The sequence below is a fragment of the Salmo trutta genome, chromosome 22 (genome assembly GCF_901001165.1).
Source record: "Salmo trutta chromosome 22, fSalTru1.1, whole genome shotgun sequence".
Taxonomy (NCBI): Eukaryota; Metazoa; Chordata; class Actinopteri; order Salmoniformes; family Salmonidae; genus Salmo; species Salmo trutta.
In genome coordinates this window covers 29,647,181-29,674,095 of record NC_042978.1, presented here as the reverse complement: position 1 = coordinate 29,674,095, position 26,915 = coordinate 29,647,181, and the positions used below count along the sequence as shown (strand labels likewise).

Sequence of the window (26,915 nt, the reverse complement as noted above, 5' to 3'; positions counted from 1 at the left end):
ATATATATATATATATATATATATATATATATATATATATATATATATATATTTCCTTAAACATCCTGTTTTGTGTGATAATTGTTTTACCAGGTACCACAGGAATGTCTAGCAATGGCATGCCCATCTTTCATCTTTCTGTATTTATAAAGTATAGATAGAGTTCACTTTAGATTTGGGACTGCAAAAATACTTTACTAATGATTAGTACATGGTTTATAAATGTGGGAGTAATTATTAATACATTTTGAGCACACAATTTATAAATGCCTTTGTTTATTAAGGACCCTTTAAATAAAGTTTTACTAAAGTAATCTTGATTTGCGTGTTAATAAAAGGGATACTTCGGGATTTTGGCAATGAGTCAGATGAACTCGTGGATATACTTTTCATGTCTCTGTGTCCAGTATGAAGGAAGTTAGAGGTAATATCGCAAGCCAATTCTAATAAAGTTAGCACAATGAATGGAAGTCTATGGGTATCTACTAGCATGGATTTATCTAATAAATTACTTAACAAATTTCTCTTTCACCACCTGATCAATGGTTGAGTTCAGTGCAACTTTTTTATCTTTGGAAATGTAAGCATCTGATCCCAGATCTGTGGTTAGGGATTAACCTCTACTTCCAACCATACCAGTTCTAGCAGACCACTTCTCATGCAGTCGACCCTGACTCCTCTGCCTGCAGTCGCAGACATCCGTTTCATTGGCTAATGCTCTTGTCCCAAAGCCAATAGGCTCTCTGTATATAAACTCCCCAAGAGTGCTGAAGGACAGTCAAAAAGAAAAAGGACTCTGAATCTTACGGTGGTGGACTCACTCAACAAAACATCAAAAAGGAAAACTTCAGAAAATGTGTAAAGGATTAGCTGCGTTGCCCCAAACATGTCGGATAAGGTGAGATACCAAAAGCATTGTGCTCTTCTGTTTCTCTGAAAGGGTAATCTCTCCTATTTTTGCCTGAAATAAGCCCAGATAAATTACATTCAAAACATTTCTGAGTTGATTTCTTAGTCAGAAAATGTTTGATCTATATTAAAAATCAGATTTCTGTATTTATAGTTTTTTTTTCATTTTGTAAAAATGCTGAGATGTTTTTAGCATGGTTTAAATTATTGAAAGATTCTGTATGGTAATCTAGATTATTGTGAATATAGTTCATTTTAAGACAAATGGAAAGTTTAAAGTTGATTTAAATACTTGATCAAACATTTTCAACTGTCCAAAAAGTTACACATTTCCAGTTGCAGAGATTAAGGTATAGTTTCATGATCTTAATACCTGAAGGATAGCATTTGGCTGACTGTATTCCCATTTGCAGCACCAACTCAGCAGCAGGTCAATTGCGTCCACATGCAAGACAGGAACATTTAGCCAAGCTTAAAAGCAAAACAGAGGTTCACTATCTGCTCTTTGTCATCCTCTGGTCATGAATTTATAAAACAGTAAAAGCAGCCAAAAGGGAAAGTGGAATCAGTATAATATACTGCACTGCCCTGTTCCTGTTAAATGGGTTGATTAATATAGTATTCATGCATATGATGTATACTTTTATATTGAGTTATGGATTTCCTAAATCAGACTATTATTTGGAGAAGTATTTTTATGAAATAGTAGGAAGTTCATAAGTAACTTATGGCAATAATTCAGGGATGTTTTTCAAACAGGCATTCCCTGAAAGCCGCTCATCAGTCAAACAATTAGAACAGTTACCAGTTGATCAAAAAAACTAAATTTAAGATACAGTATAGTATCCTTTTCATGGGGGATTTCTTTTTTAATTACACATCGTTACTTGGAGATGTCCTAAAAAAAGTTGCCTAGACCAATGCTACTAACACGTCTAAAAATCATAACAAATTATTTTCTTCTTCATGTGGGCTATCCTGATTTAAAATGTCAATGCCCTGAACTCCTGGGCAATCTCTTAATTACAGCACTGGTTAGAATGAATATTCTGTAGAAACCCATGGAAATGTGTGGTCTGTTGTAGTTAGGGTTGAAAATTCCTGGAACTTTCAATAAATTCCTTGGTTTTCCAGAAATTGCAGTTGAAAGATCCCGGAGATAGGAGGGAATAAGCAGGATATCTGGAATCCTCCAACCAGGATTTCTGGAAAACCAGGAATTTGAAAGTTCCTGGAATTTTGCAACCCTACCTGGAATCTATACTCTTAGAAAAATGGTGCTATCTAGAACCTAAAAGGGTTCTTTGGCAGTCCCCATAGGAGAACCCTTTTTGGTTCCAGGTAGAACCCTTTACATTGACATTTACATTTTAGTCATTTAGCAGACGCTCTTATCCAGAGCGACTTACAGTAGTGAATGCATACATTTCATACAATTTCATAATTTTTTTTTCCTGTGCTGCCCCCCCGTGGGAATCGAACCCACAACCCTGGCGTTGCAAACACCATGCTCTACCAACTGAGCTACAGGGAAGGCAGAGGGTTCTATGTGGAACCCAAAAGAGTTCTACCTGGAACCAAAAAGGGTTCTATCTGGAATTAAAAAGGGTTCCTCCTATGGGGACAGCCAAAGAACCCTTTTGGAACCCTTTTTTCTAAGAGTGTAGATGTAGTTGGGTGTCATCCCCGGTCAGGAACAACAAGGTCTGTCTTGCTAACAAGAGGCTGCACGTGTGTCTGCATGTGTGGCTGGGGTTTTAGTTGAGCCCATCTATTGATCACTGACTACATGGATCGATGAAAGGTACAAAGAGGAATCAACTACATGAGGCTCACCACGTCATGAATTATTGATCAGACTTTGTTTTGTTTAGTTGTCTCTGCTGTTTTTCTAACCTGAGTAATGGGAGCAGTAGATAATGATAAAGGTGGGTATTCTATTCAAAGTATTTTTGGTTTACTCACTTAAATGTCCTCTTTGTAAAAAAAATATGTATTTTGATTATTGCCTTTTTGCAAATAGCAAGTAAAATTGTTAGTGTGTAATTGTGTCCACAAAATATTGTGGACACTCTCTTTAAGTTTGAGATGGCTTAGAAGTGGGTCTTTTGATTATTCTGATTAATAGTTAACATAATAAGCTGATTGAAGATTAAAATGAAAGTCATATTATAAAAATGACATAACCTTTTAGCCCTTTTACATGTTATGATTAGATTATAATGTAATCTAACTCCTGACACTGTGCCATTGAAAACAAAGGCTACATCACAGGACCTCTACTAATGGGTCTGATTCATCTGAGGATGTGTTTGTATTATCCTGGGTCTGATTCATCTGAGGATATGTTTGTATTATCCTGGGTCTGATTCATCTGAGGATGTGTTTGTATTATCCTGGGTCTGATTCATCTGAGGATGTGTTTGTATTATCCTGGGTCTGATTCATCTGAGGATGCATTTGTATTATCCTGGGTCTGATTCATCTGAGGATGCGTTTGTATTATCCTGGGTCTGATTCATCTGAGGATGTGTTTGTATTATCCTGGGTCTGATTCATCTGAGGATGTGTTTGTATTATCCTGGGTCTGATTCATCTGAGGATGTGTTTGTATTATCCTGGGTCTGATTCATCTGAGGATGTGTTTGTATTATCCTGGGTCTGATTCATCTGAGGATGTGTTTGTATTATCCTGGGTCTGATTCATCTGAGGATGCGTTTGTATTATCCTGGGTCTGAAAGGGGAAATTTAAAATCCAAATAAATGAATGTGTAGGCTTAGTTTATGATTAGTCCCTCCTTTTTGAGGTTGGGTATGTATTTTGCTCTGTTGCTGATTGCTGTTCAACTTGTATTATATTGAACTTGATTGATTAGTTATAGCTATCTGTGTCTCACTTGGTTTATCTGAATACAATCTGCATTAGCCAAAGTCATTACTAGTGTTGTTATACTGTTCTAACTCATGAATGTGTGCCATTTAAAACATTACAGCATCCTCCTAAATGGCCTTATTTCCTCATGACTTTCCTTTCTTAGGGCTAAAGAGATTAAGTCTAAGTTGGGGGTTCTCCTCCAGAAGCCTGAGAATGGCATTGACCTGATCATCCCATACCCAGAGAAACCAGAGAAGAAGCCAGAGAAGCTTCAGAAGTGAGTAGCACAGACAGTCCTCGCACACACAAAGATTAACAGGAATGCATTCTCTCTCGCGTGAGTGCGTGAACACACCTTATCGCTACATGGTCTGTCAGTTACATCCCTGACTCAGATTCAGTCAATTTTCAAGTGATCATTTTACTTCAAGTGCTCCTCAAAGGAGTGAAACGTTTAGGCCTTACTCTACTTCAAACAGTGTCAAATAGACAATTGTAAATTACTTCCATGATTTCCTGCTTGGCTTTCATCTCCAAATCTGACTTAGGAAGAGAGGGAGAGCTTGTCTCCATGCCTGTGGAATGTCAGTATGCATGTTAGCCTCATAATTGATAGCCGTGCATGTACAGAGACCATTGCATGTACTGTATCAGATGCCTGGAACATCTCCGTCCCAGGCACTGGAACTGACAAGACCAAGATAATGGTTGTTTATCACAAAAATGTATATACTGTACTATATGTGTTCAGTCTCTACAGTTTATCATGCACTACCTTCTACAGGGAAATAATCAGTTGTATGTATGATTACGGAAAGTGAGTGTTGAAGGAAGAGGAGAAAGAGAAAGCAGGAGAGAGAGAATGAGGGGGAGAGAACATCCTGTGAAGTGTCACAGTGATGTTTACATATTAAATAATCTCCAAATTTACCATAACAGCATTGCATACTGTGTCTTCCACTTAATTGCGTAACCTCTTACATAATGGATGTTTGCAAGCTATTTACCCACTAGCTCAGTAGAACAGCCATCATTAAAGATGAGATGCTGAAGGGCTCTCTCTCTCACTAGTGTGTGTGTGTGTGTGTGTGTGTGTGTGTGTGTGTGTGTGTGTGTGTGTGTGTGTGTGTGTGTGTGTGTGTGTGTGTGTGTGTGTGTGTGTGTGTGTGTGTGTGTGTGTGTGTTATGGGAGGGCAATCGAGGACCTCAATGACCTTACAGGGAGCAGTATGAAGAGGCTGTGAGTGGCAAACCTCTGACCCTGGGGATAAAACACTCCGGGTGGGATTCTCTGAATCCAGCTGTTAACATGGCCTTCTGATAATGGGCTGACTTGGTGAAGATGAATAGGCAGGAAATATATTCCAACCAAAGGCTAGTATTGTTTGGGCCTTACAGAAGATACAGTTCTTCTCTTTCTTTGGTTAGTAAGGACTGACCGTGCTCATTTGCTTGTCTCATGTTAAATGAAGTTTACGGTGATTGACTATAATATGTGGGTGTTGTATTGTGTAATATTGTGTTTGTGTGTTGTACAGGCCTATTCCTGAGGAGGCTTCTCAGTGGCGTGAGTCCCTGGACCATGTGCTGACCAACAGCTGTGAGTATGCCCAGATCTACAGGCATGCGCACGCAAGCACACTCTCACACACACACACAACAAATAAGTCCTTACGAAAAGCCATGAGGTCTTGTGCAAAACAATATGTTTCTTCACCCCATCATATGAAACTTTACGAGTCATGCCAAATACAGAGCAGACAGACTAGTATAGGATTCCAGTAACTCTGATGGTATTGATTACAGTAACTCTAATGGTATTCACTCTCGTTATCCAGATCCAGAGAAGTAACATTTCATAATCCATCTGTGGACATAACATCTATATTGTGTAATAAATGAAACCTGCGTCTAAAATTAAACTGCTGGAAAATATGCCTTCCTCAAAGGCCTGGTCTAAATGTTCCATTGTGGTGCATTCCTCTAGGCTGTGTGTGTGTGTGTGTGTGTGTGTGTGCACGCGAATGCCAGGAATCTCTCCTTACTCATAACATACAGTGCATTCTGTAAGTATTCTGACCCATTGACTTTTTCCACATTTCGTTACATTACAGACTTATTTTAAAATTGATTAAGAAAAAATATTCTCATCAATATACAGACAATACCCCATAATGGCAACGCAAAACAGGTTTTTAGAATTTTTGGAAAATGTATAAAAAATAGACCATTTACTCAGTACTTTGTTGAAGCACCATTGGCAGCAATTACAGCCTTGGGTATTCTTGGTTATAATGCTACAAGCAGTGTTTGGGGAGTTTCTCCCATTCTTCTCTGCAGATCCTCTAAAGCCTTGTCAGGTTGGATGGGAAGCGTCGCTGTACAGCTATTTTCAGGTCTTTCCAGAGATGTTCGGGCTCTGGCTGGGCCACTCAAGGACATTCAGGCCACTCCTGCGTTGTCTTGGCAGTGTGCTTAGGGTTGTTGTCCTGTTGGAAGGTGAACCTTCACCCCAGTCTGAGCTCCTCACCCCAGTCTGAGCTCCCAGTCTGAGCTCCTTTCATTAAGGATCTCTCAGTACTTCCATCTTTCCCTCGATCCTGACAAGTCTCCCAGTCCCTGCCACTGTAAAATATCCCCACAGCATGATGTTGCCACCACCATGCTTCACCGTAAGGATGGTGCCAGGTTTCCTCCAGAAGTGATGCTTGGCATTCAGGCCAAAGAGTTCAATATTGGTTTCATCAGACCAGGCAATCTTGTTTCACATGGTCTGAGAGTCCTTCCTTTGGCAAACTCCAAGTGGGATGTCATGTGCCTTTTACTGAGGAGTGGCTTCCGTTTGGCCACTTTACCATAAAGGCCTGGTGGAGTGCTGCAGAGATGGTTGTCCTTCTGGAAGTTTCTCCCATCTCCACAGAGGACCTCTGGAGCTCTGTCAGAGTGACTGTCGGGTTCTAAGTCACCTCCCTGACCAAGGCCCTTCTCCCCGATTGCTCAGTTTGGCCGGGCGGCCAGCTCTAGGAAGAGTCTTGGTGGTTCCAAACTTCTTCCATTTACGAATTATGGAGGCCACTGTGCCTTCACACAATCCTGTCTCGGAGCTCTATGGGCACTTCCTTCGACCTCATGGCTTGGTTTTTGCTCTGACACGCACTGTCGACTGTGGGACCTTATACAGACCGTTGTGTGCCTTTCCAAATCATGTCCAATTAAGTTGTAGAAACATCTCAAGGATGATCAATGGAAACAGGATGCACCTGAGCTCAATTTTGAGTCTCTTAGCAAAGGGTCTGAATGCTTATGTAAATAAGGTATATATATATATAGGTTTTTAGAAAGTTTTACAAATTTAATATATATATATATATATATATATATATATATATATATTATTTTTATTTTTATATTAAATTTGTATAAAAAAAAATATATATATATATATATTTTTTTTTATATTACATTTGTAAAACTTTCTAAAAACCTGTTTTCACTTTGTCATTATGTGGTATTTTGTGTAGATTGATGAGGAAAAACATTTATTTAATCAATTTTAGAGTAAGGCTGTAATGTAACAAAATGTGGAAAAAGTCAAAGGGTCGGAATACTTTCCGAATGCACTGTACATGTGTAAATCATATATTCATCTGGGATCAGATATGTACAGTGCTTACGTACATAAGTACATGTTTATGTGGGTTGTAATGGTATCACATGCTTTGATCTTAGTGTATGGTAGTGGCCTACACACACACACACACACACACACACACACACACACACACACACACACACACACACACACACACACACACACACACACACACACACACACACACACACACAACCATCAGATTAACCCAGTGGTGCAACTCCTCTGAGCAGCCCCATCAGTCTCCTCTCCAGCAAAACTCATAGCTTGTAGAGTAGCTATGAAGCTATGAGAGGTTAGGGCTGTTATTGTAACTTCCCCAGATAGAGCTCAGCTCAAAACTAAAGTGATTAATTACCCGGGAACTGGAAACTGCTGTGCTCTGATTATCTAATGAAGAACTTTTGACATTAACATTACAGTTAATATGGATTCCCCCTGAGTTTCCCTCATGAGGTTTAAATAGGTGTTTTTCAATGTTCTATATTTATTCTCAACCAAATGCTCTACTGTATTACTGCAAACACTCATACAGCCACATCACTTACTGTAAAGTGTTACGTTCCACCAAGACAAACTCAAATGTCGCTCACAACAAAGGGATCTAACAAAAAAAATTATTGACAAAGAGAAAGGGGTTCAAAAGGGGTTCTGAAAGGCACCCATGTGGGTGCCCCCTGAAAATTGGCAAAGCCACTAGTAAGGGGTTCTGAAAGACACCCACCATGGATGCCCACTTGGATTGCCTCCGGAAAGACCAACTAAAAGAAAAACCCACAACAACTTAGGATAGAGAGTGAAAACAATATGGAGCAAAACAAACATGGGAAACACCAAAACTGGCTTCTTTCAAACTTAAATAAGGTGCGCTCGAAATCGCATCCCAGCTGACAAAGTGCAGCTCTCCCAACATCGCTCACCCTCAACTGGAGCACTCAGCCAGCCACTCCTAAATAGCACCTGGGTCAACACAGGTGAAACACCTTCCTACTAACGAGATGGCAACCAGCACAGGTATAGCACATACTGACTGACGAGGTGACACCAATCGGTGCACCCTATGTGCTAAAGTCCAACCTCAAAATATAAATGGAAAAACCAAATCCTGTAATGAAAGCAATATTGTAAAATGGGGAACTTGTAGTCGTAGGGGCAGAAATCTTGCAGGAGGCAGGCAAGTTCTGTTGCAGAAGCTATGCTTTTACGTTCAGGTGACGATTGTGGTCTAGACCCACAATCTGAAATATTTACAAAATAATAAAATGTAATTTTACTTAAATGAAAAGAAAATGCCTTGTAGGCAACCTGTCTATTCCATAAAGACTCAGGTTGGGGTATACCAGGCTTACATAAGCCTCCCCTTACAACTACCAAGATCACTCTGCCAAAGAAGCCAAAACCAGGAATTTAAATTCTCTCTGCCCCTCCCTGGGACATACCACTTTCAAAATGACAATTAAACCACATACTGTAACTGGTGTTAAATGCAAAAGGCATAGGCCTAGTTCGAAATCCTTAATCACATATTAGTGTTAAGCAGACAATCATAATCAGAACTCGTTCATAAAGGAACTTCATTTAATTCACAATTCACACTCATTCATAATATTGGCGTCCTGCGGGAAGGCCATGAAGGCACCTGCGCGCACACACATACCTTTTACAAAACAGGTACTCTGGCATAAGGCAACTAACAACAGGAATGCTGGGAGGCTGTGAAATATCTAGGTAGCTAGCTACCTCCTCATTTGACTCAAGACTAAGCTACTACCTTGCATTCAGGCAACCTAGCTAGCTAGCTACACTTCAAACTCTAGCCCTCTAGGGATATCAGAAAATGTTACCTAGCTAGCTAGCATTTAGGTTAGCTTAGTTATCGAACTAGCTAGCTAGAGAAAAACGTAACCACTAAGTCATGTAAAATGTGTCAAATAATTGATTTCCTCACATCCGCTAGCTAAATTGCTTTCTCCAACAGGTTTCCACTTATTGGTTCCTCAGTTTCCCCATTGCACCTCTGGAGCCAAAATCTAAATGAACCTTGGACCTTTGAACCACCATCTGAGTGTTCCTTCATTTGCTAAATTGCATACATTTTAGTTTGTGGCATTGGAGGGTGTGGTTAACAAAACAAATCATTTCCTAATGTTTGTTTTGCAATTTGAGTTAAAAAAAAATAAAAAAATTCTCCAAAACTTCTCTTGAAGTTGCACTTCCTGTACATTTTAATTTAGACATGAAGTGCTTCCTGTGTGGCAATGATACATGTACAGTTTCTTCTCACATTCAATGTGGGAATTCTGCCTGGGACCCACAAGCAACAAATAACCTTTATTTTAAAGTGTACACTAAAGAACATTTGACACAGATGAGGAGCTCCAAGAACTAAACATCAAACAATCACATTTGATGGAAATAAATAAAGTGAAGTGGCTGGATCAGGATGCTGGTTATTTATTTATATATAGTCAGGCCCAGTATAATGTTCTCAATTCAGCAGACACTTTTATACAAAATGACTCACAAGCAACACATATTGAGGATTAGCGGGCCATGTAAGAATCCAACCCAAACTCTGCTGTTGTAAACACTGTGCTACTGTACCAACCACATAAGCTATCGGAGATAGTCCTATCACATCATCTAACAGTTTAAAACAGAGGCACAGTGGCAGTTTGTCTCCAGAATTCAGGTCTCATGGGAGATGTTAGAGGAATGGCACAATGCTCTCTGTGTGGCAGGAAAATATGGGACTACTTGTTCTCTCTCTCTTTCTCCATCTATCTCTTCATCTCCAAGGTGGCCTGGCCATGTTCCGTAGCTTCTTGCGCTCTGAATTCAGTGAGGAGAACATTGAGTTCTGGGTGGCCTGCGAGGACTTCAAGAAGACCAAGTCTCCCATGAAGATGGCTGTGAAGGCCAGGAAGATCTATGAGGACTTCATCCAGACCGAGGGACCCAGAGAGGTGACAGAAAATGTGGCCATCAAATCTGTCGTTGTATTTGTTGTGGAAGCCCAGACTTACCTTTGCCTGCCTTTCTATGTCTCTTTCTCGCTCTCTCTTCCTCCCTCCAGGTGAACATTGATCATTACACCAAGGATGTGACCCTGAGGAACCTGGTTGATCTTTCCCCTGTGACCTTTGACCTGGCCCAGAAGAGAATTTATGCTCTGATGGAGAAGGACTCCTTTGGCCGCTTCCTGAGATCTGAGCAGTACCAGGAGCTGGTCAAATAAGGAGATGATCGCAGAATAAGGGTCAATTCCAAACCAATTGGATGTCATTTGAAGTGGATGGAATTAGGCCTTTTTTAAATAATTTGATGCAAATGACACAAGCGAGACTGCAGGTTTGATAACTAAGGGCCATCATAAAGATTGATCTCATTCTAGACCAACTTAAATCTATATTTCAAATTACTTCTATATTTGTCTTATCTACCTGCAGCCAATCAAAATGTCACATGTCAATTCAAAAAGTAAAGAGTATGGAACATACATTTTGACAGTATTTGTTAAATAAGGGACAAACAAACCACCAATCAATTAAACAGTGATTTAAACAAATACATTGGAACATCACATCTCTTGGGAAGATTTACCAAAGGTCATAAATATTGCAGACAAAATCTCTCGCAATGATTTTGTCCCATAGTCTAAATAACAAGGAAGATCCTAGACAGACAGATAGACACACCATATTTGTACATCATAGCTTTCCCAGAAAAAAAACTGAAGTGTCTTTCAGAGTTTCTGGAGAGAACAATCTGACCTCTGCCTTGAGACTCTTAGTGACACATCCAGTACCCATCAAGTGTTCTAAATGGGGGAGAACGGGTGAGGGACTTGGCCACACTAGCGTTCACACAGCCAAGTGATAAACAGTTTAAAAACAACAGACATAGAGACCAAGTGTCTTGAGTAGCTGTGAGTTGGCTCCAACGTGCTCTCAGGCCATCCTTGGGATCAGTGGTAGGCAGTTTGTTCAGTGGTTCACGGGCCACTGCGTTGTAAGTTGCTAAAATGGGAAAACCAAGTAGGGGTGGATCTCAGAAGAGAAAAGAACTCTATTCTCCAGATAATTCTTTTTGACCCATTTGAACTAAGTAGGCATACATTAATTCATACATTAATTCATACATTAATTCATACATTAATTCATACATTAATTCATACATTAATTCCATCTTAGGTCATTTCAGCCATTCATTTCACCTACAGATGGTCATGAAGCAAAGGAGATGAGGAAAGGACACACGCAATACAACATCATTTTAACGTTTAGGAACTTTACTAACCTAACCAAAGAGAAAGATATGCACTCCATTATTGACTAACTAATCTTATCCAGAATTTCAATACAGCTTTCAGCATTTCTGTTTGTCACTAACCATTCACTATAATAACTAGCCTTCACACCTTTCATAGTCAGAGAAGTATATGGTTTTGAGGGTGGAGGTCTTTGGTTATGCAAAGGGTCTCTCAGTCCCATGTAGCAATAATATATCACTACCTTACAGTGTGTTTCTATAATGCTCTTCTATGTTTTTATGTATTTAAGAAGTGCAGCTGTCATAGCCATTTCATTGAAGTACTATTACACAAATACTCAATACCTTAATAAGTCCTTATTGTTGCCCAATACAGCATAATTTGACTTTCTGCAACACTGCAGGTCAGGAGTTGACAATTGTAGTCATTTTAATTAACTGATTTTCCCATTTATTTTCACTTGAAGCTAAAGTGACAAAATGTTAGATCACATACTTTGTAATCACTTGACATCATATAGTAATTTAAAGTTTAGTAACAATACCAACACAAAAAACATGTTTCTAAAGTGGCATTGATAAGGGTATTCAGTTGCATAGATTGGCCACTCTACTGCTATTGCTCAAGATGTCATGCCTTTAGTGAAAACACTTGATGAAAACATCAGTAAGGACTTATGTGGTGCTAAGTTAATATCTGACTCATACAGTCTGTGCATGTATTATTTGTAGTCACCCACATAAAAGGCATCAATACATTAAATTCCTGAAGATGTATTTATTTTTCTATGTAAATACAGTATCTACCAGTATTTAGTAGTATTTGTGTTGATTAAGTTATTCATGACTACCCCACTGGAATGAATGGGAGTTGTGGCCAAGAGAGCACTGGGGTCCAGGAGTATCTAGGAGAGAACTGTCTTTTCATTGTCATAAAAGAGAAAACATCTGACTATCTATTGTCACTCTGTTTTTATTATCCAATATCAGAGGATTTTTTTCCCTTTTTGCGATCACAAGTTTATCATTAACTGAAAACATCTCTCAACATAGTACCCAAGAGAAGGCATACTCAAGGATTACACAAGCATATTTGTTTCTTATAAACACCAAGTGTTTCATGATAAGTAATTATGTGTCTTTGTGTGATGACATAAGGGATATTTATTACACAGATACATACATATACAAAAGGAATAAAACCCCCAAATAACCATTTAAAACCTTGAGCATCATAAAGCCCATTGAAAATAAACACCCACTAGGACATTTTCCAACAACAAAACACGCAGCTTTTTGAGGCTGAGTTAGCTAACGTCCTTACTCTTGACTTGTGTTTTTCCCACACGGCGAGTGAGGGTGTTTTTCTTCTTCAGAACAAAGTGCGTCAGTCGGACCCCGGAGGAGTGCATCGTTCGCCGGCGAGCGAATGAAAATGTCAGAATAGCGAGTGGAAACAGAAAGGAAGCAGATGCACTCTGGGAGATACAGCCAACACAAACAGTGTCAAGTCCTAACATGTACACACTCCTTATTACGGTCACAGTTCCTAGAATCACAGAAGGGTTGTGATGGCCCCTTGGGGGCATCGGTGAACCTGATAAACATCTCGTTGGGTTTCTCTCTTTTAGATGTATTCACTTCTCACACAGTAGTGTGTTATATGTGTTGACATCTACCCAAAGCTGTGTCATTGGAAAATATCAAGAATATCAGTCAGACATCTTAGTAGATCTTTATAATATACCTTTCATGAGCAAACCAACCCATTGTTTATAAGGAGTGTAAATACTATTAAAAGCCTGACCAGACAACATTATTTTATAATGTTAAGAAATAGCTGACATCTCTTTATACTGCCTGGCCAAGCAACACCACTACCATTCCATGAACCATGCAGACCACTAGCCATATGTCCAAATATATACCCAGAGAGTACACACAATGCTAACCCAGAGATGACAACCCACACACTGTGTAGATGGGCAGATAGCACCTCAATGCTTGTTATGGTCATCTGTTATATTGTTATACCATGCAACATGAAGAGATTGTGGAGTACAAAAAGGGGTAGGATTACCGAAACAGCAAGCCTGCTCTTATAAATGATGTGTTTACAAACATAAGAAAAAGAGTTTCACCTTCTCTCCTCATTTGAACTTTTCAACTGCTCCTAGTCTCTTAGTCTCTAGAAGCAAAAGCTGTCTCATCCTACAGCATACAGTGAGGAAGCTTCTCAGCTGAATTTACTCATCTGTCAAGGAACATCACCATTAAGACTTGGGAAGAAAACTAAACTGTGCTTCCTAGGGTCTCTAAGTTTAGATCCCACTGATGGATGGTGACCATAAACCTCCATATAATGTTAACACTTTATTTGGATAGTCCATCTGTCGATGCTCTATAGACTATCTACAGACTATCAGTAACATTTCAACAAATTTTCTACTAACCCTAGCCCTAACCTTAACCCTTATCGTAACCCTAAACTTAACCCTAACTGTAACCTTAGCAAGCAGTTGCTTATCAACAGATAGTTGGTTGATTGTATGACCTACAGATGAACTATTCAAATAAAGTGTGACCAATATGATTGATGTTTACAATAGTTTTTTCTGAGAGCATTGTGAGCTTCTTACTCACTTGGCTCCACTTTAAAGACTGGAATGTTCTGTCCCTTTCACTGACATAGTCTGTAACATATGCAGGCACACACAGACACACACACACACTGAGGTCATTCATACCCGATAACTCTGTGGCAATAACTCCAGAACTTTGTCATGAATGCTCTGAAAATAGTTTTGGTTTAAACACTGATGGTAAAAAAGCAATGAATAATAGACTGAACAGACAGCACACTTGAACTTCATTCTTATTCATTCAGATCCATAATTGCAAAAGCTAAGGGTGAAGGAGCCAGGGGGGATGGGGGACATGTCCCTGCCCCAATTTTAGAAGCAGGTATATATAAATAAAAAAAGCAGTCTGGGTCTCAACCTACTGTTGAGGGTTACAAAAGTAAAATATATAAGGTGCAATTTTAAATGTTGGTTGAATGGACCTGCAGTTGCTCTCCCAGAGCAAGGTTCCAGAGCTGCAGGCCCCCACAACTCCAGAGATGCAGAGCTGCAGCCTGGAGGACTCAGTATGATGACATTACTAACACCAGGCCCTCTCAGTGACTCTGTAAAGACCAGACATGCATGGCTTCTGTCCTGCCTGCAGCTACAGAGACACAGAGAGGAGAGGAAACAGAGGGAGAGAAAACAGAGAGAGAGAGAGAGAACAGAGAGAGAAGAAGAGAGAACCAAGGGAGATAAAGAGAAAGAGAGAATAGAGGGAGAGAGAGATAGAGAGAGAGAAAAATGGGGAAAGTATGCTGTAATGATATGCTGCGGTTGGTAAGGATAATGTAGCTTTGCTAACAAATTGGCAGCCAACGTAAAGTAACTTATTTGAAAAGTCATTACTTTATTACTGTCACGCCCTGACCTGAGAGAGAGGGTTTGTTTCTCTATGTGGTTAGGTCAAGGTGTGGGGTGGGCATTCTATGATGTCTATTTCTTTGTTTTGAGCCGAGTATGGTTCCTAATCAGAGGCAGCTGTCTATCGTTGTCTCTGATTAGGAATCATACTTAGGCAGCCTTTCCCCACCTGTAGTTGTGGGATCTTATTTTTGTACTGCTTGTTAAGCCTGCAAGACGTTACGGTCGTTGTCATTGTTTATTGTTTTGTTTGTAGTGTTCTGATTTATAATTAAATACAAAGATGAACACTCACCACGCTGCACCTTGGTCTACTCCCTTTGACGGTCGTGACAATTACATTGCTCAATATTTTCTTAACATTTGTCATAATTAGTTAAAGCAATGAAATTGTATCCACTCTTGTCTGACTTCAGCTGCATATTTTCCGTCATTTTCTTGAAATCTGAAAACGTTGTGAAGCCACGCACATTTCGGAAGAATTGTATTATGGGCCCTAAATGCACGGAAATAGTGTACACTGCTTGTACACTTCGTATTTTGCCGATTTTAGTATGGCATACGGGAACTTTTGGCATACTAACTATATCCATCCACCAATAGCATACTACATACTAAATTTACATAACAAATAGTACGATTAGTGCGGTTAGTATGAGTATTCACATGGCTTTCTCACATGGCTTTCTCAGATGTCTCAATTCTTATTAGCCAATACCCATCACGTGATCGGGTCCTTCCCACAGGCATTTCAGCTAAGAAGTAGGCTACAAGTGAATGATGACAGACACATCGTGGACGCAACTGCGTGTGTCCCTTTTATCGAATTCCGAGGCGCACATTGAAGAATTTAGAACTGTCCACATTTAGCCTACTTTTCATCAGCCAACAAGATGAGTAGGCCTAATGAACAGCAAAAGCACTAACCTATGTCAATCTATTATCCTCCATCCTCTATTATCCTCCATAAATAATTATTCCAAATATACTCTGGGACAGTTGTGGGATGCGATAGATCCCAAATAAATACAACCACTCACATAAAAAAAGGCATGCGTTGTTTCTTGCCTTACTGCACAAGCTGGGCATCAATCAGAAGTGATAATACATTATTCACAAGTGATAGGCTAACATTGTCACCCATCAGAATATTCTTAACTTAATATAGTCTTTAAAAGAAAATATGACCCCTTTTTCTCCGCAATTGGTAGTTACAGTCCTGTCCCATCACTGCAACTCCCATACGGACTCGGGAGAGGCAAAGGTTGAGAGCCATGCGTCCTCCAAAACACGACCCAGCCAAGCCAGACTGCTTCTTGACACTGCTCGCTTAACCGGAAGCCAGCCGCACCATTGTGTCGGAGGAAACATCGTCCAACTGGCGACCATGTCAGCGAGCTTGCGACCGGCCCGCCACAGGAGTCGCTAGAGCGCAATGGGACAAGGACATCCTAGCAAGCCAAACCATCCCCTAACCCAGACGATGCTAGACCAATTGTGCACCGCCTCATGGGTCTCCAGGTCGCGGCCGGCTGCAACACAGCCCGGGATCGAACCCGGATCTGTTGTGATGCCTCTAGCACTGCGATGCAGTGCCTTAGACCGCTGCGTCATTCTGGAGGCCCAATTTCATGTTGTCTTTACAGATGATAAATAATATACGTGTGAAATTAGTTTTGATTTAGAATGGACAATTATAAAGCACCCGTCTCGGAACAGGGGCATGGAAGAAAAAAATACAGCACGTCATCTATGTACTTACAGTGCATTCGGAAAGTATTCAGACCCCATGACCTTTTCCACATTTTGTTACGTTACAGCCTTATTCTAAAAATGATTTATTTATTTTTTAAATCCCACATCAATCTACATACAATACCCCATAATGACAAAGGGAAAACAGGTTTTTAGAATTTTTTGCAAATGTATTAAAAATAAAATACTGAAATATTCAGACCATTTGCTATGAGACTCAAAATTGAGCTCAGATGTATCTTGTTCCCATTGATCATCCTTGAGATGTTTCTTGATCAGAACCCACCTGTGGTAAATTCAATTGAGTGGTCATGATTTGGAAAGGCACACCCCTGTCTATATAACTCCCACAGTTGACAGTGCATGTCAGAGCAAAAACCAAGCCATGAGGTCGCGAAAGAATTATCTGAAGAGCTCCGAGACAGGATTGTTTCGAGGCACAGATCTGGGAAAGGGTAACAAAAAATGTCTGCAGCATTGAAGGTCCCCAAGAACACAGTTGCCTCCATCATTCTTAAATGGAAGAAGTTTGGAACCACCAAGACTCTTCCTAGAGCTGGCCGCTCGGCCAAACTGAGCAGTCAGGGGAGAAAGGCCTTGGTCAGGGAGATGACTCAGAACCCGATGGTCACGCTGACAAAGCTCCAGAGTTCCTCAGTGGAGATGGGAGAAACTTCCAGAATGACAAGCATCTCTGCAGCACTCCACCAATCAGGCCTTGATGGTAGAGTGGCCAAATGGAAGCCATTCCTCAGTAAAAGGCACATGACAACCCGCTTGGAGTTTGCCAAAAGGCACCTAATGGACTCTCGGACCATGAGAAACTAGATTCTCTGGTCCGATGAAACCAAGATTGAACTCTTTGGCCTGAATGCCAAGCATCACTTCTGGAGGAAACCTGGCACCATCCCTATGGTGATGCATGGTGGTGGCAGCATCATGCTGTGGGGATGTTTATCAGTGGCAGGGACTGGGAAACTAGTCAGGATCGAGGGAAAGATGAACGGGGCAAAGTATAGAGAGATCCTTGATGAAAACCTGCTCCAGAGCGCTCAGGACCTCAGACTGGGGCGAAGGTTCACCTTCAAATAGGACAACAACCCTAAGCACACAACCAAAACAATGCAGGAGTGGCTTCGGGACAAGTCTCTGAATGTCCTTGGGTGGCCCAGCCAGAGCCTGGACTTGAACTCGATCAAAAATCTCTGGAGATGCCTGAAAATAGCTGTGCAGTGATGCTCCCCATCCAACCTGACAGAGCTTGAGAGGATCTGCAGAGAATAATGGGAGAAACTCTCCAAATACAGGTGTGCCAAAATAATGTCTGTGAGTATAACAGAACTGATATGGCAGGTGATACCCGAGGAAAATCCATCAGGAAAAGTTGTTTTTGAGGTCACAGGCCATTTCAATGCTAGCCTATTGGAAAGACAAATATATAGGACCCAGATTGCAGTTCCTATGGCTTCCACTAGATGTCAACAGTTTTTAGAAAGGGTTTCAGGCTTGTTTTTTGAAAAACGAATGAGTAGTTGTAGTTTTTCCAAGGTGTCCCTCATTAGAAAAGTAGTCTTGTTGCGCGCGTGAATGAGGTGCGGCCTCTTTGTTATTTATCTTCCCAATTGAACATACTATTTTCCGTCTTAAATTTGATAATTTATTTAGATATTAGAGTACCTGAGGATTAATTAGAAACATCATTTGACTTGTTTGGACTAACTTTACCAGTAACTTTTTGGATTCGTTTGTATGCATGTTGAACGAGTGGATTACTGAAATCAATGGCGCAAACTAAACTGACATTTTTGGATATAAAGAGGGACTTTATCGAACAAAACAACCATTCATTGTGTAGCTGGGACCCTTGGGATTGGAAACAGAGGAAGATCTTCAAAGGTAAATGATTTTTTTATGGCTATTTGGGATTTTGTGACGCTTGTGCTGGTTTGAAAAAGTATTTTGATGCGGCTTTTTTTTATCTGACAAAGCGGTTGGATTAACAAGAAGTTAAGCTTTTAAACGATGTAAGACACTTGTATTTTCATGAATGTTTAATATTACGATTTTTGTATTTAGAATTTTGCGCTCTTCAATTCCACCGGATGTTGTCGTAGTGGCACGTTAGCGGTACACCGATCCTAAAGCAGACAGAGAAGAGCTCCAACTTCTTAATCATAGCCTCAATTTTGTCCCGCACATTGAATATAGTTGCGGAGAGTCCCTGTAATCCTAGATTCAGATCATTCAAGCGATAAAAAACATCACCCAGATAGGCCAGTCGTGTGAGAAACTCTTCATCATGCAAGCGGTCAGACAAGTGAAAATTATGGTCAGTAAAGAAAGCTTTAAGCTCATCTCTCATTTCAAAATAACGTGTCAATACTTTGCCTCTTGATAACCAGCGCACTTCTGTATGTTGTAAAAGCGTTACATGGTTGCTGCCCATATCATTGCATAATGCAGAAAATACATGAGAGTCCAGGGGCCTTGCTTTAACAAAGTTAACCATTTTCACTGTACTGTCCAAAACGTCTTTCAATTTGTCAGGCATTCCCTTGGCAGCAAGAGCCTCTTGGTGGATGCTGCAGTGTACCCAAGTGGTGTCAGGAGCAACTGCTGGTTGGGTACCACTCCGCTATGTCTCCCTGTCATGGCTTTTGCGCCATCAGTACAGATACCAACACATCTTGACAATCAAAGTTCATTTGATGTCACAAAGCTGTCCAGTACTTTAAAAATATCCTCTCCTGTTGTCCTGGTTTCCAGTGGTTTCCAGAAGAGGATGTCTTCCTTAATTGACCCCCCATAAACATAACAAACATATACCAGGAGCTGTGCCAAGACCGCAACATCTTTTGACTCATCCAGCTGTAACACATGGAAATCACTGGCTTGTATGCTAAGCAATAATTGTTTTAAAACATCTCCTGCCATGTCACTGATGCGTTGTGAAACAGTGTTGTTTGATGAAGGTATTGTCTGTGTAGTTTTCTTGGCCTTTTCCCCCAGTATTGTCCCGGTCATATCCGCGGCAGCAGGTAGAATTAAGTCCTCCACAATAGTATGGGGTTTGCCTGTCCTAGCCACTCATTAGCTCACCATATTAGACGCTTCTAGCCCCTTCTTATTAATGGTATCTGTTGCTTTTATACATGTCTTACTACTCAAATGTCGTCTTAATTCTCGCTCAAAAAACTCCCTCGGCTTATTTTTCAAGTTGTCATGTTTCGTTTCTAAATGTCTGCGCAACAGTGAAGACTTAATCAAGTTGTGAGTCAATGTAGTTCTCATCATATTTGCGCAGGTCTAACATATTTGCGATGGTCCAATATCCCTGTCTGTTGTTCCATGCTTCCCCGGGTAAGGGGGCAGTAGCTCTTCAGCTGCATCAGATTCACAACTGTCAGTGTCCTTGCTAGCTGGGCTAGCAACAAATGTAGAATTACTGATGATAGCATTGGATATGCTCGTGGAAGCAGAACAACTTGTGTCATCAACAGGTGCAGGTGTAGTACTGCTGGTAGTAGCAGTACTACCAGTACAGCTGGTATGTGTCTCTATGGACGTGGGCCTTATTTTTGTATTTATTTATTTATTTATTTTTAATTTTCGAGCAAACAGAATGAGCAGCAGCTACGTTTGGTTATATACGGACCGTTAGCGGAGAGAGTAACGGTTAATGTGATTGGATGTTACTTATTTGACTTGGCTACTGTACCTGTATTTGACATTGTGTTGTTATTTCGCTGAACACTAGATGGTTTCCTTTTATTTTTGGCAGTGAAACGAGGCTACTCAGGTGAGAAAAAAACATCACCCAAATGTATAGCCCCATTGGAAAATCTAAATGGACTGTTTGAAAATGTGAATCACATTTTTATTTGACGTACCCCCGACGGCACTGCGCGTACCCCTGCAGGCATAGCCTATAGAAAGGTTGCGCAACATGAGCTCATGGGCTCTCATCAAGTGTTTGATTCGATTTTCAATTACATTTGCATTGATGTCAGAGTGATTAGAGGGACAATAGAGTGCTGAGTACCAGGCAGTTAGCAAGTTTGGTAGGCTACTAATGATCATCAGCAGCATCAGAGTTTGGAGAAGCCTAATTACCGTGAATAAACAGTGACGTGGAATTTGACAGCCATCATGACTCGTGACCGCCGTTGTGAAGGTAATATGGTCACCAGTGGCCCTCAGTATTTTTTCAAGAGCGTGGCCTTATTACTATTACAGCATATACAGCATATACTCTCATTCATATTCCATTCACCTAGTTCATTGTAACAGCGATAGGTTTAGGCCCAATCAAGACATCAAAACTAAGAAATAACAGATATGGAATCATGTAGTAACCAAAAATGTGCCAAACAAATCAAAACATATTTTATATTGGAGATTCTTCAAAGTAGCCACCCTTTGCCTTGATGACAGCTTTTCACACTCTTAGCATTCTCTCAACAACAATCATGAGGTAGTCATCTGGAATGCATTTCAATTAACAGGTGTGTCTTCTTAATGCATTTGAGCCAATCAGTTGTGTTGTGACAAGGTATGGGTGGTATACAGAAGATAGCCCTATTTGGTAAAAGTCCATATTATATGGCAAAGACAGCTCAAATAACCAAAGAGAAATGACAATCCATCATTACTTTACAACATGAAGTGCAGTCAATACGGAAAATTTCAAGAACAGTCGCAAAAACCATCAAGCGCTATGATGAAACTGGCTCTAATGAGGACCCCCACAGGAAAGGAAGACCCAGAGTTACCTCTACTTCAGAGGATAAGTTCATTAGAGTTAGCAGTCAGAAATTGCTGCCCAAATAAATGCTTCACAGAGTTCAAGTAACAGGTACTTCTCAATAAATCAAATCAAACTTTATTTGTCACTTACTTACAAGCCATTAACCAACAGTGCAGTTCAAGAAGAGCGTCTGCTAAATGACTTAAATGTAAGAAGAGTTAAGAAAATATTTACCAAAAAAACTAAAGTAAAAAAATTATCAAAAGTAACACAATAACATAACAATAACGAAGCCATATACAGGGGGTACCGGTACCGAGTCAGTGTGCGAGGGTACAGGTTAGAGGTAATTTGTACATGTAGGTAGGGGTAAAGTGACTATGCATAGATAATAAACAGCGAATAGCAGCAGTGTACAAAACAATTGGAGGGGAGGGGGTCAATGCAATAGTCCTGTGGCCATTTGATTAATTATTCAGCAGTCTTATGGCTTTGGAGTAAAAGCTGTTAAGGAGCCTTTTGGTCCTAGACTTGGTGCTCCGGTACCGCTTGCAGTATGGTAGCAGAGAAAACAGTCTATGACTTGGGTGACTGGAGTCTCTGACAATTTTATGGGATTTCCTCTGACACCACCTATTATATAGGTCCTGGATTGCAGGAAGCTTGACCCCAGTGATGTACTGGGCCGTACGCACTACCCTCTGTACGGTCAGATGCTGAGCAGTTGTCATTCCAGGCGGTGATGTAACAGTCAGGATGCTCTTGATGGTGCAGCTGTAGAACTTTTGAAGATCTGGGGACCAATGCCAAATCTTTTCAGTCTCCTGAGGGGGAAAAGGTTTTGTCGTGCCCTCTTCACGACTGTCTTGGTGTGTTTGGACCATGATAGATCGTTGGTGATGTGGACACCAAGGAACTTGAAACTCTAGACCCGCTCCACTACAGCTCCATTGATGTTAATGGGGACCTGTTTGATCCGCCTTTCCTGTAGTCCACGATCAACTCCTTTGTCTTGCAAACATTGAGAGAGAGGTTGTTGTCCTGGCACCACACTTCCAGTTCCCTCACCTCCCTATCATCGTTGTCGGTGATCAGTCCTACCACTGTTGTGTCGTCAGCAAACTTAATGATGGTGTTGGAGTCGTGTTTGGCCACCCAGTCATGGGTGAGCAGGGAGTACAGGAGGGGACTAAGTACACACACGCAGTGTTGAGGATCAGCGTGGCAAAAGTGTTGTTGCCTACCCTTACCACCTGGGGGCAGCCTGTCAGGAAGTCTAGGATCCAGATGCAGAGGGAGGTGTTTAGTCCCAGGGTCCTTAGCTTAGTGATGAGCTTTGTGGGCACTATGGTGTTGAACGCTGAGCTGTAGTCAATGAACAGCATTCTCACATAGCTGTTCCTTTTGTCCAGGTGGGAAAGGGCAGTGTGGAGTGCGATTGAGATTGCCTTATCTGTGTATCTGTTGGGGCGGTATGCGAACTGGAGTGGGTCTAGGGTATCTGGGAGGATGCTGTCGATGTGAGCCATGACCAGCCTTTCAAAGCACTTCATGGCTACTGACGTGAGTGCTACGGGGCGGCGATCATTGAGGCAGGTTACCTTCGCTTCCATTGGCACAGGGACTATGGTGGTCTGCTTGAAACATGTAGGTCTTACAGTCAGGGAGAGGTTGAAAATGTCAGAGAAGACACTTGCCAGTTGGTCCTCTCATGCTTTTAGTACACGTCCTGGTAATCCATCTGGCCCCGCGGCTTTGTGAATGTTGACCTGTTTAAAGATTTTGCTCACATCGGCTACCGAGAGCAATATCACACAGTCATCCAGAACAGCTGGTGCTCTCGTGCATGCTTCAGTGTTGCTTGCCTTGAAGTGAGCATAAAAGGCATTTCGCTCTTCTCGTACGCTCACGTCACTGGGCAGCTCGCATCAGGGTTTCCCTTTGCAGTCCATAATAGTTTTCAAGCCATGCCACATCTGACGAGCATTACAGCCGGTGTAGTAGGATTCAATCTTAATCCTGTATTGACGCTTTGCTTTTTTGATGGATCGTCTGAGGGCATTGAGGGATTTCTTATAGGCGTCCAGGTTAGTGTCCCGCTCCTTGAAAGTGGAAGCTGTAGCCTTTAGCTCGAAGCAGATTTTGCCTGTAATCCATGTTTTCTGGTTGGGATATGCACTTATTGATGAAGCCGATGACTGAGGTGATGTACTCCTCAATGCCATTTGATGAATCCCGGAACATATTCCAATCTGTGCTAGCAAAACAGTCCTGTAGCGTTGCATCCTCGTCATCTGACCACTTCCGTATTAAGCGAGTCACTGGTACTTCCTGCTTTAGTTTTTGCTTGTAAACAGGAATCAGGAGGATAGAATTATGGTCAGATTTGCCAAATGAAGGGTGGGAGAGAGCTGTGTATGCATCTCTGTGTGTGGAGTAAAGATGGTCGAGAGTTTTTTTCCCTCTGGTTGCATATGAAAATATGCTGGTAAAAATGTCGTAAATCTGATTTAAATTTGCCTGGATTAAAGTCCCCAGCCACTAGGAGCACACCGGGTGAGCATTTTCTTGTTTGCTTATGGCCTTATGTAGTTGGTTGAGTGCGGTCTTAGTGCCAGCATTGGTCTGTGGTGGTAAATAGACAGCTACAAATAATATAAATGAGAACTCTCTTGGTATATAGTGTTGGTCTACAGCTTACCATGAGGTACTCTACCTCAGGCGAGCAATACCTAGAGACTTCTTTAATATTAGACATCGTGCACCAGCTGTTATTGACAAAAATACTCACACACCCACCCCTCGACTTACCAGAAGTACAGTTGAAGTCAGAAGTTTACATACACTTAGGTTGGAGTCATTAAAACTCATTTTTCAACCACTCCACAAATTTCTTGTTAATAACAAACTATAGTTTTGGCAAGTCGGTTAGGAGATCTACTTTGTGCATGACTCAAGGAATTTTTCCAACAATTGTTTACGGACAAATTATTTCACTTATAATTCACTGTATCACAATTCCAGTGGGTCAGAAGTTTACATACACTAAATTGACTGTGCCTTTAAACAGCTTGGAAAATTCCATAAAATGATGTCATGGCTTTAGAAGCTTCTGATAGGCTAATTGACATCAATTGAGTCAATTGGAGGTGTACCTGTGGATGTATTTCGAGGCCTAGCTTCAAACTCAGTGCCTCTTTGCTTGATATCATGGGAAAATCTAAAGAAATCAGCTAAGACCTCAGAAGAAAATGTAGTCTGTTTCATCCTTGGGAACAATTTCCAAACGCCTGAAGGTACCAAGTTCATCTGTACAAACAATAGTACGCAAGTATAAATACCATGGGACCATGCAGCCATCATATCGTCTCCTAGAGATGAACATACTTTGGTGCGAAAAGTGCAAATCAATCCCAGAACAACAGCAAAGGACCTTGTGAAGATGCTGGAGGAAACAGGCAATAAAGTATCTATATCCACAGTAAAACGAGTCCTATATCGACATAACCTGAAAGGCCGCTCAGCAAGGAAGAAGCCACTGTTCCATAACCGCCATAAAAAAGTATACGGTTTACAACTGCACATGGGGACAAAGATTGTACTTTTTGGAGAAATGTCCTCTCGTCTGATGAAACAGAAATAGAACTGTTTAGCTGTAATGGCCATCGTTATGTTTGGAGGAAAAAGGGGGAGGCTTGCAAGCCGAAGAACACCATCCCAATCGTGAAGCACGGGGGTGGAAGCATCATGTTGTGGGGGTGCTTTGCTGCAGGAGGGACTGGTGCAATTCACAATATAGATGGCGTCATAAGGATGGAAAATTATGTGGATATATTGAAGCAACATTTTAAAACATCAGTCAGGAAGTTTGGTCACAAATGGGTGTTCCAAATGGACACTGACCCCAAGCATACTTCCAAAGTTGTGGCAAAATGGCTTAAGGACAACAAAATCAAGGTCTTGGAGAGGCCATCACAAAGCCCTGACCTCAACCCTATAGAAAACTTGTGGGCAGAATTGAATAAGCGTGTGAGAGCAAGGAGGCCCACAAACCTGACTCAGTTACACCAGCTCTTTCAGGAGGAATGGGTCAAAATTCACCCAACTTATTGTGGGAAGCTTGTGGAAGGCTACCCGAAACATTTGACCCAAGTTAAACAATTTAAAGGCAATGCTACCAAATACTAATTGAGTGTATGTAAACTTCTGACCCACTCGGAATTTGATGAAAGCAATAAAAGCTGAAATAAATCATTCTCTCTACTATTATTCTGACATTTCACATTCTTAAAATAAAGTGGTGATCCAAACTGACCTAAGACAGGGAATTTTTACTAACATTTAATGTCGGGAATTGTGAAAAACTGAGTTTAAATGTATTTGGCTAAGGTGTATGTAAACTTCCGACTTCAACTGTATGTATACAGTACCAGTCTAAAGTTTGGACACACCTACTCATTCAAGTTTTTTCTTTGTTTACTATTTTTTTACATTGTAGAATAAAATAGTGAAGACATCAAAACTATGAAATAACACATATGGAATCATGTAGTAGCCAAAAAAGTGTTTAACAAATAAAAATAAAAAATACATTTTGATTGTTCAAAGTAGCCACCCGTTGCCTTGACAGCTTTGCACACTCTTGGTATAAAGAAAAACCCTTGATTGAGTAGGTGTTCTAAAACTTTTGACCGGTAGTGTATACTGTATATATAATATATTGTATGCTGTATAAACTTTTTGGGCCCAGGTGCTTCATACCCGGTAAGCCACTGCATTAATCCGGCCCTGTGTGTGTGTGATTATGTTCTTCACGGACTGTTTGAAAGATAAGGTCTTTTACACACACATGCTCAACATTTGCAGCTCTCTGTGTATAGCGTATACGGCAGGCCTCCGCTTTTCATCAGCTAGATGCAATGAAGGCTCACTCTTATTTTCAGTAAAGAGCTCAGAGTCAATACCAAACATCTATCAGATTGTTCAGTAAAATTCTAAGCTTAAACCTTTTGTCACAAAGTCTACCGAAGGTGGCTCCTCTCCCTGTTCGGGTGGCGCTCGGCGGTCGTCGTCGCCGGCCTACTAGCTGCCACCGATCCTCTTTTCCTTTTCGTTTGGTTTTGTCTGGTTTTGTGTTATAACTGTTTTGAGTTAGGTAATTAGTGGGGTATTTAGTCTTGCTGTCTGGGTTTAGGTTTTTGTGCGGGATTGTTTGT

The 26,915-nt window shown here is 40.9% G+C and overlaps 1 protein-coding gene across 1 annotated transcript; it reads left to right on the top strand.

Moving 5' to 3' along the window:
- The first annotated feature begins 754 nt into the window (after positions 1 to 754).
- LOC115158560 (regulator of G-protein signaling 5) lies at positions 755 to 12,664 on the top strand. The gene is made up of 5 exons (XM_029707663.1): positions 755 to 898; positions 3,949 to 4,062; positions 5,324 to 5,385; positions 10,237 to 10,403; positions 10,514 to 12,664. Exons 1-5 carry the CDS (start codon positions 855 to 857, stop codon positions 10,673 to 10,675), a joined length of 549 nt encoding a protein of 182 aa, XP_029563523.1. The 5' UTR covers positions 755 to 854; the 3' UTR covers positions 10,676 to 12,664.
- The last annotated feature ends 14,251 nt before the right edge of the window (positions 12,665 to 26,915 follow it).

Bases quoted from the DNA above. Each gene is read 5' to 3' on its own strand.
- LOC115158560 (XM_029707663.1), top strand. From the start codon at position 855: ATGTGTAAAGGATTAGCTGCGTTGCCCCAAACATGTCGGATAAG. The intron at 899-3,948 runs GTGAGATACCAA...TTCCTTTCTTAG, and splicing joins CCCCAAACATGTCGGATAAG to GGCTAAAGAGATTAAGTCTA. The intron at 10,404-10,513 runs GTGACAGAAAAT...TCCTCCCTCCAG, and splicing joins AGACCGAGGGACCCAGAGAG to GTGAACATTGATCATTACAC.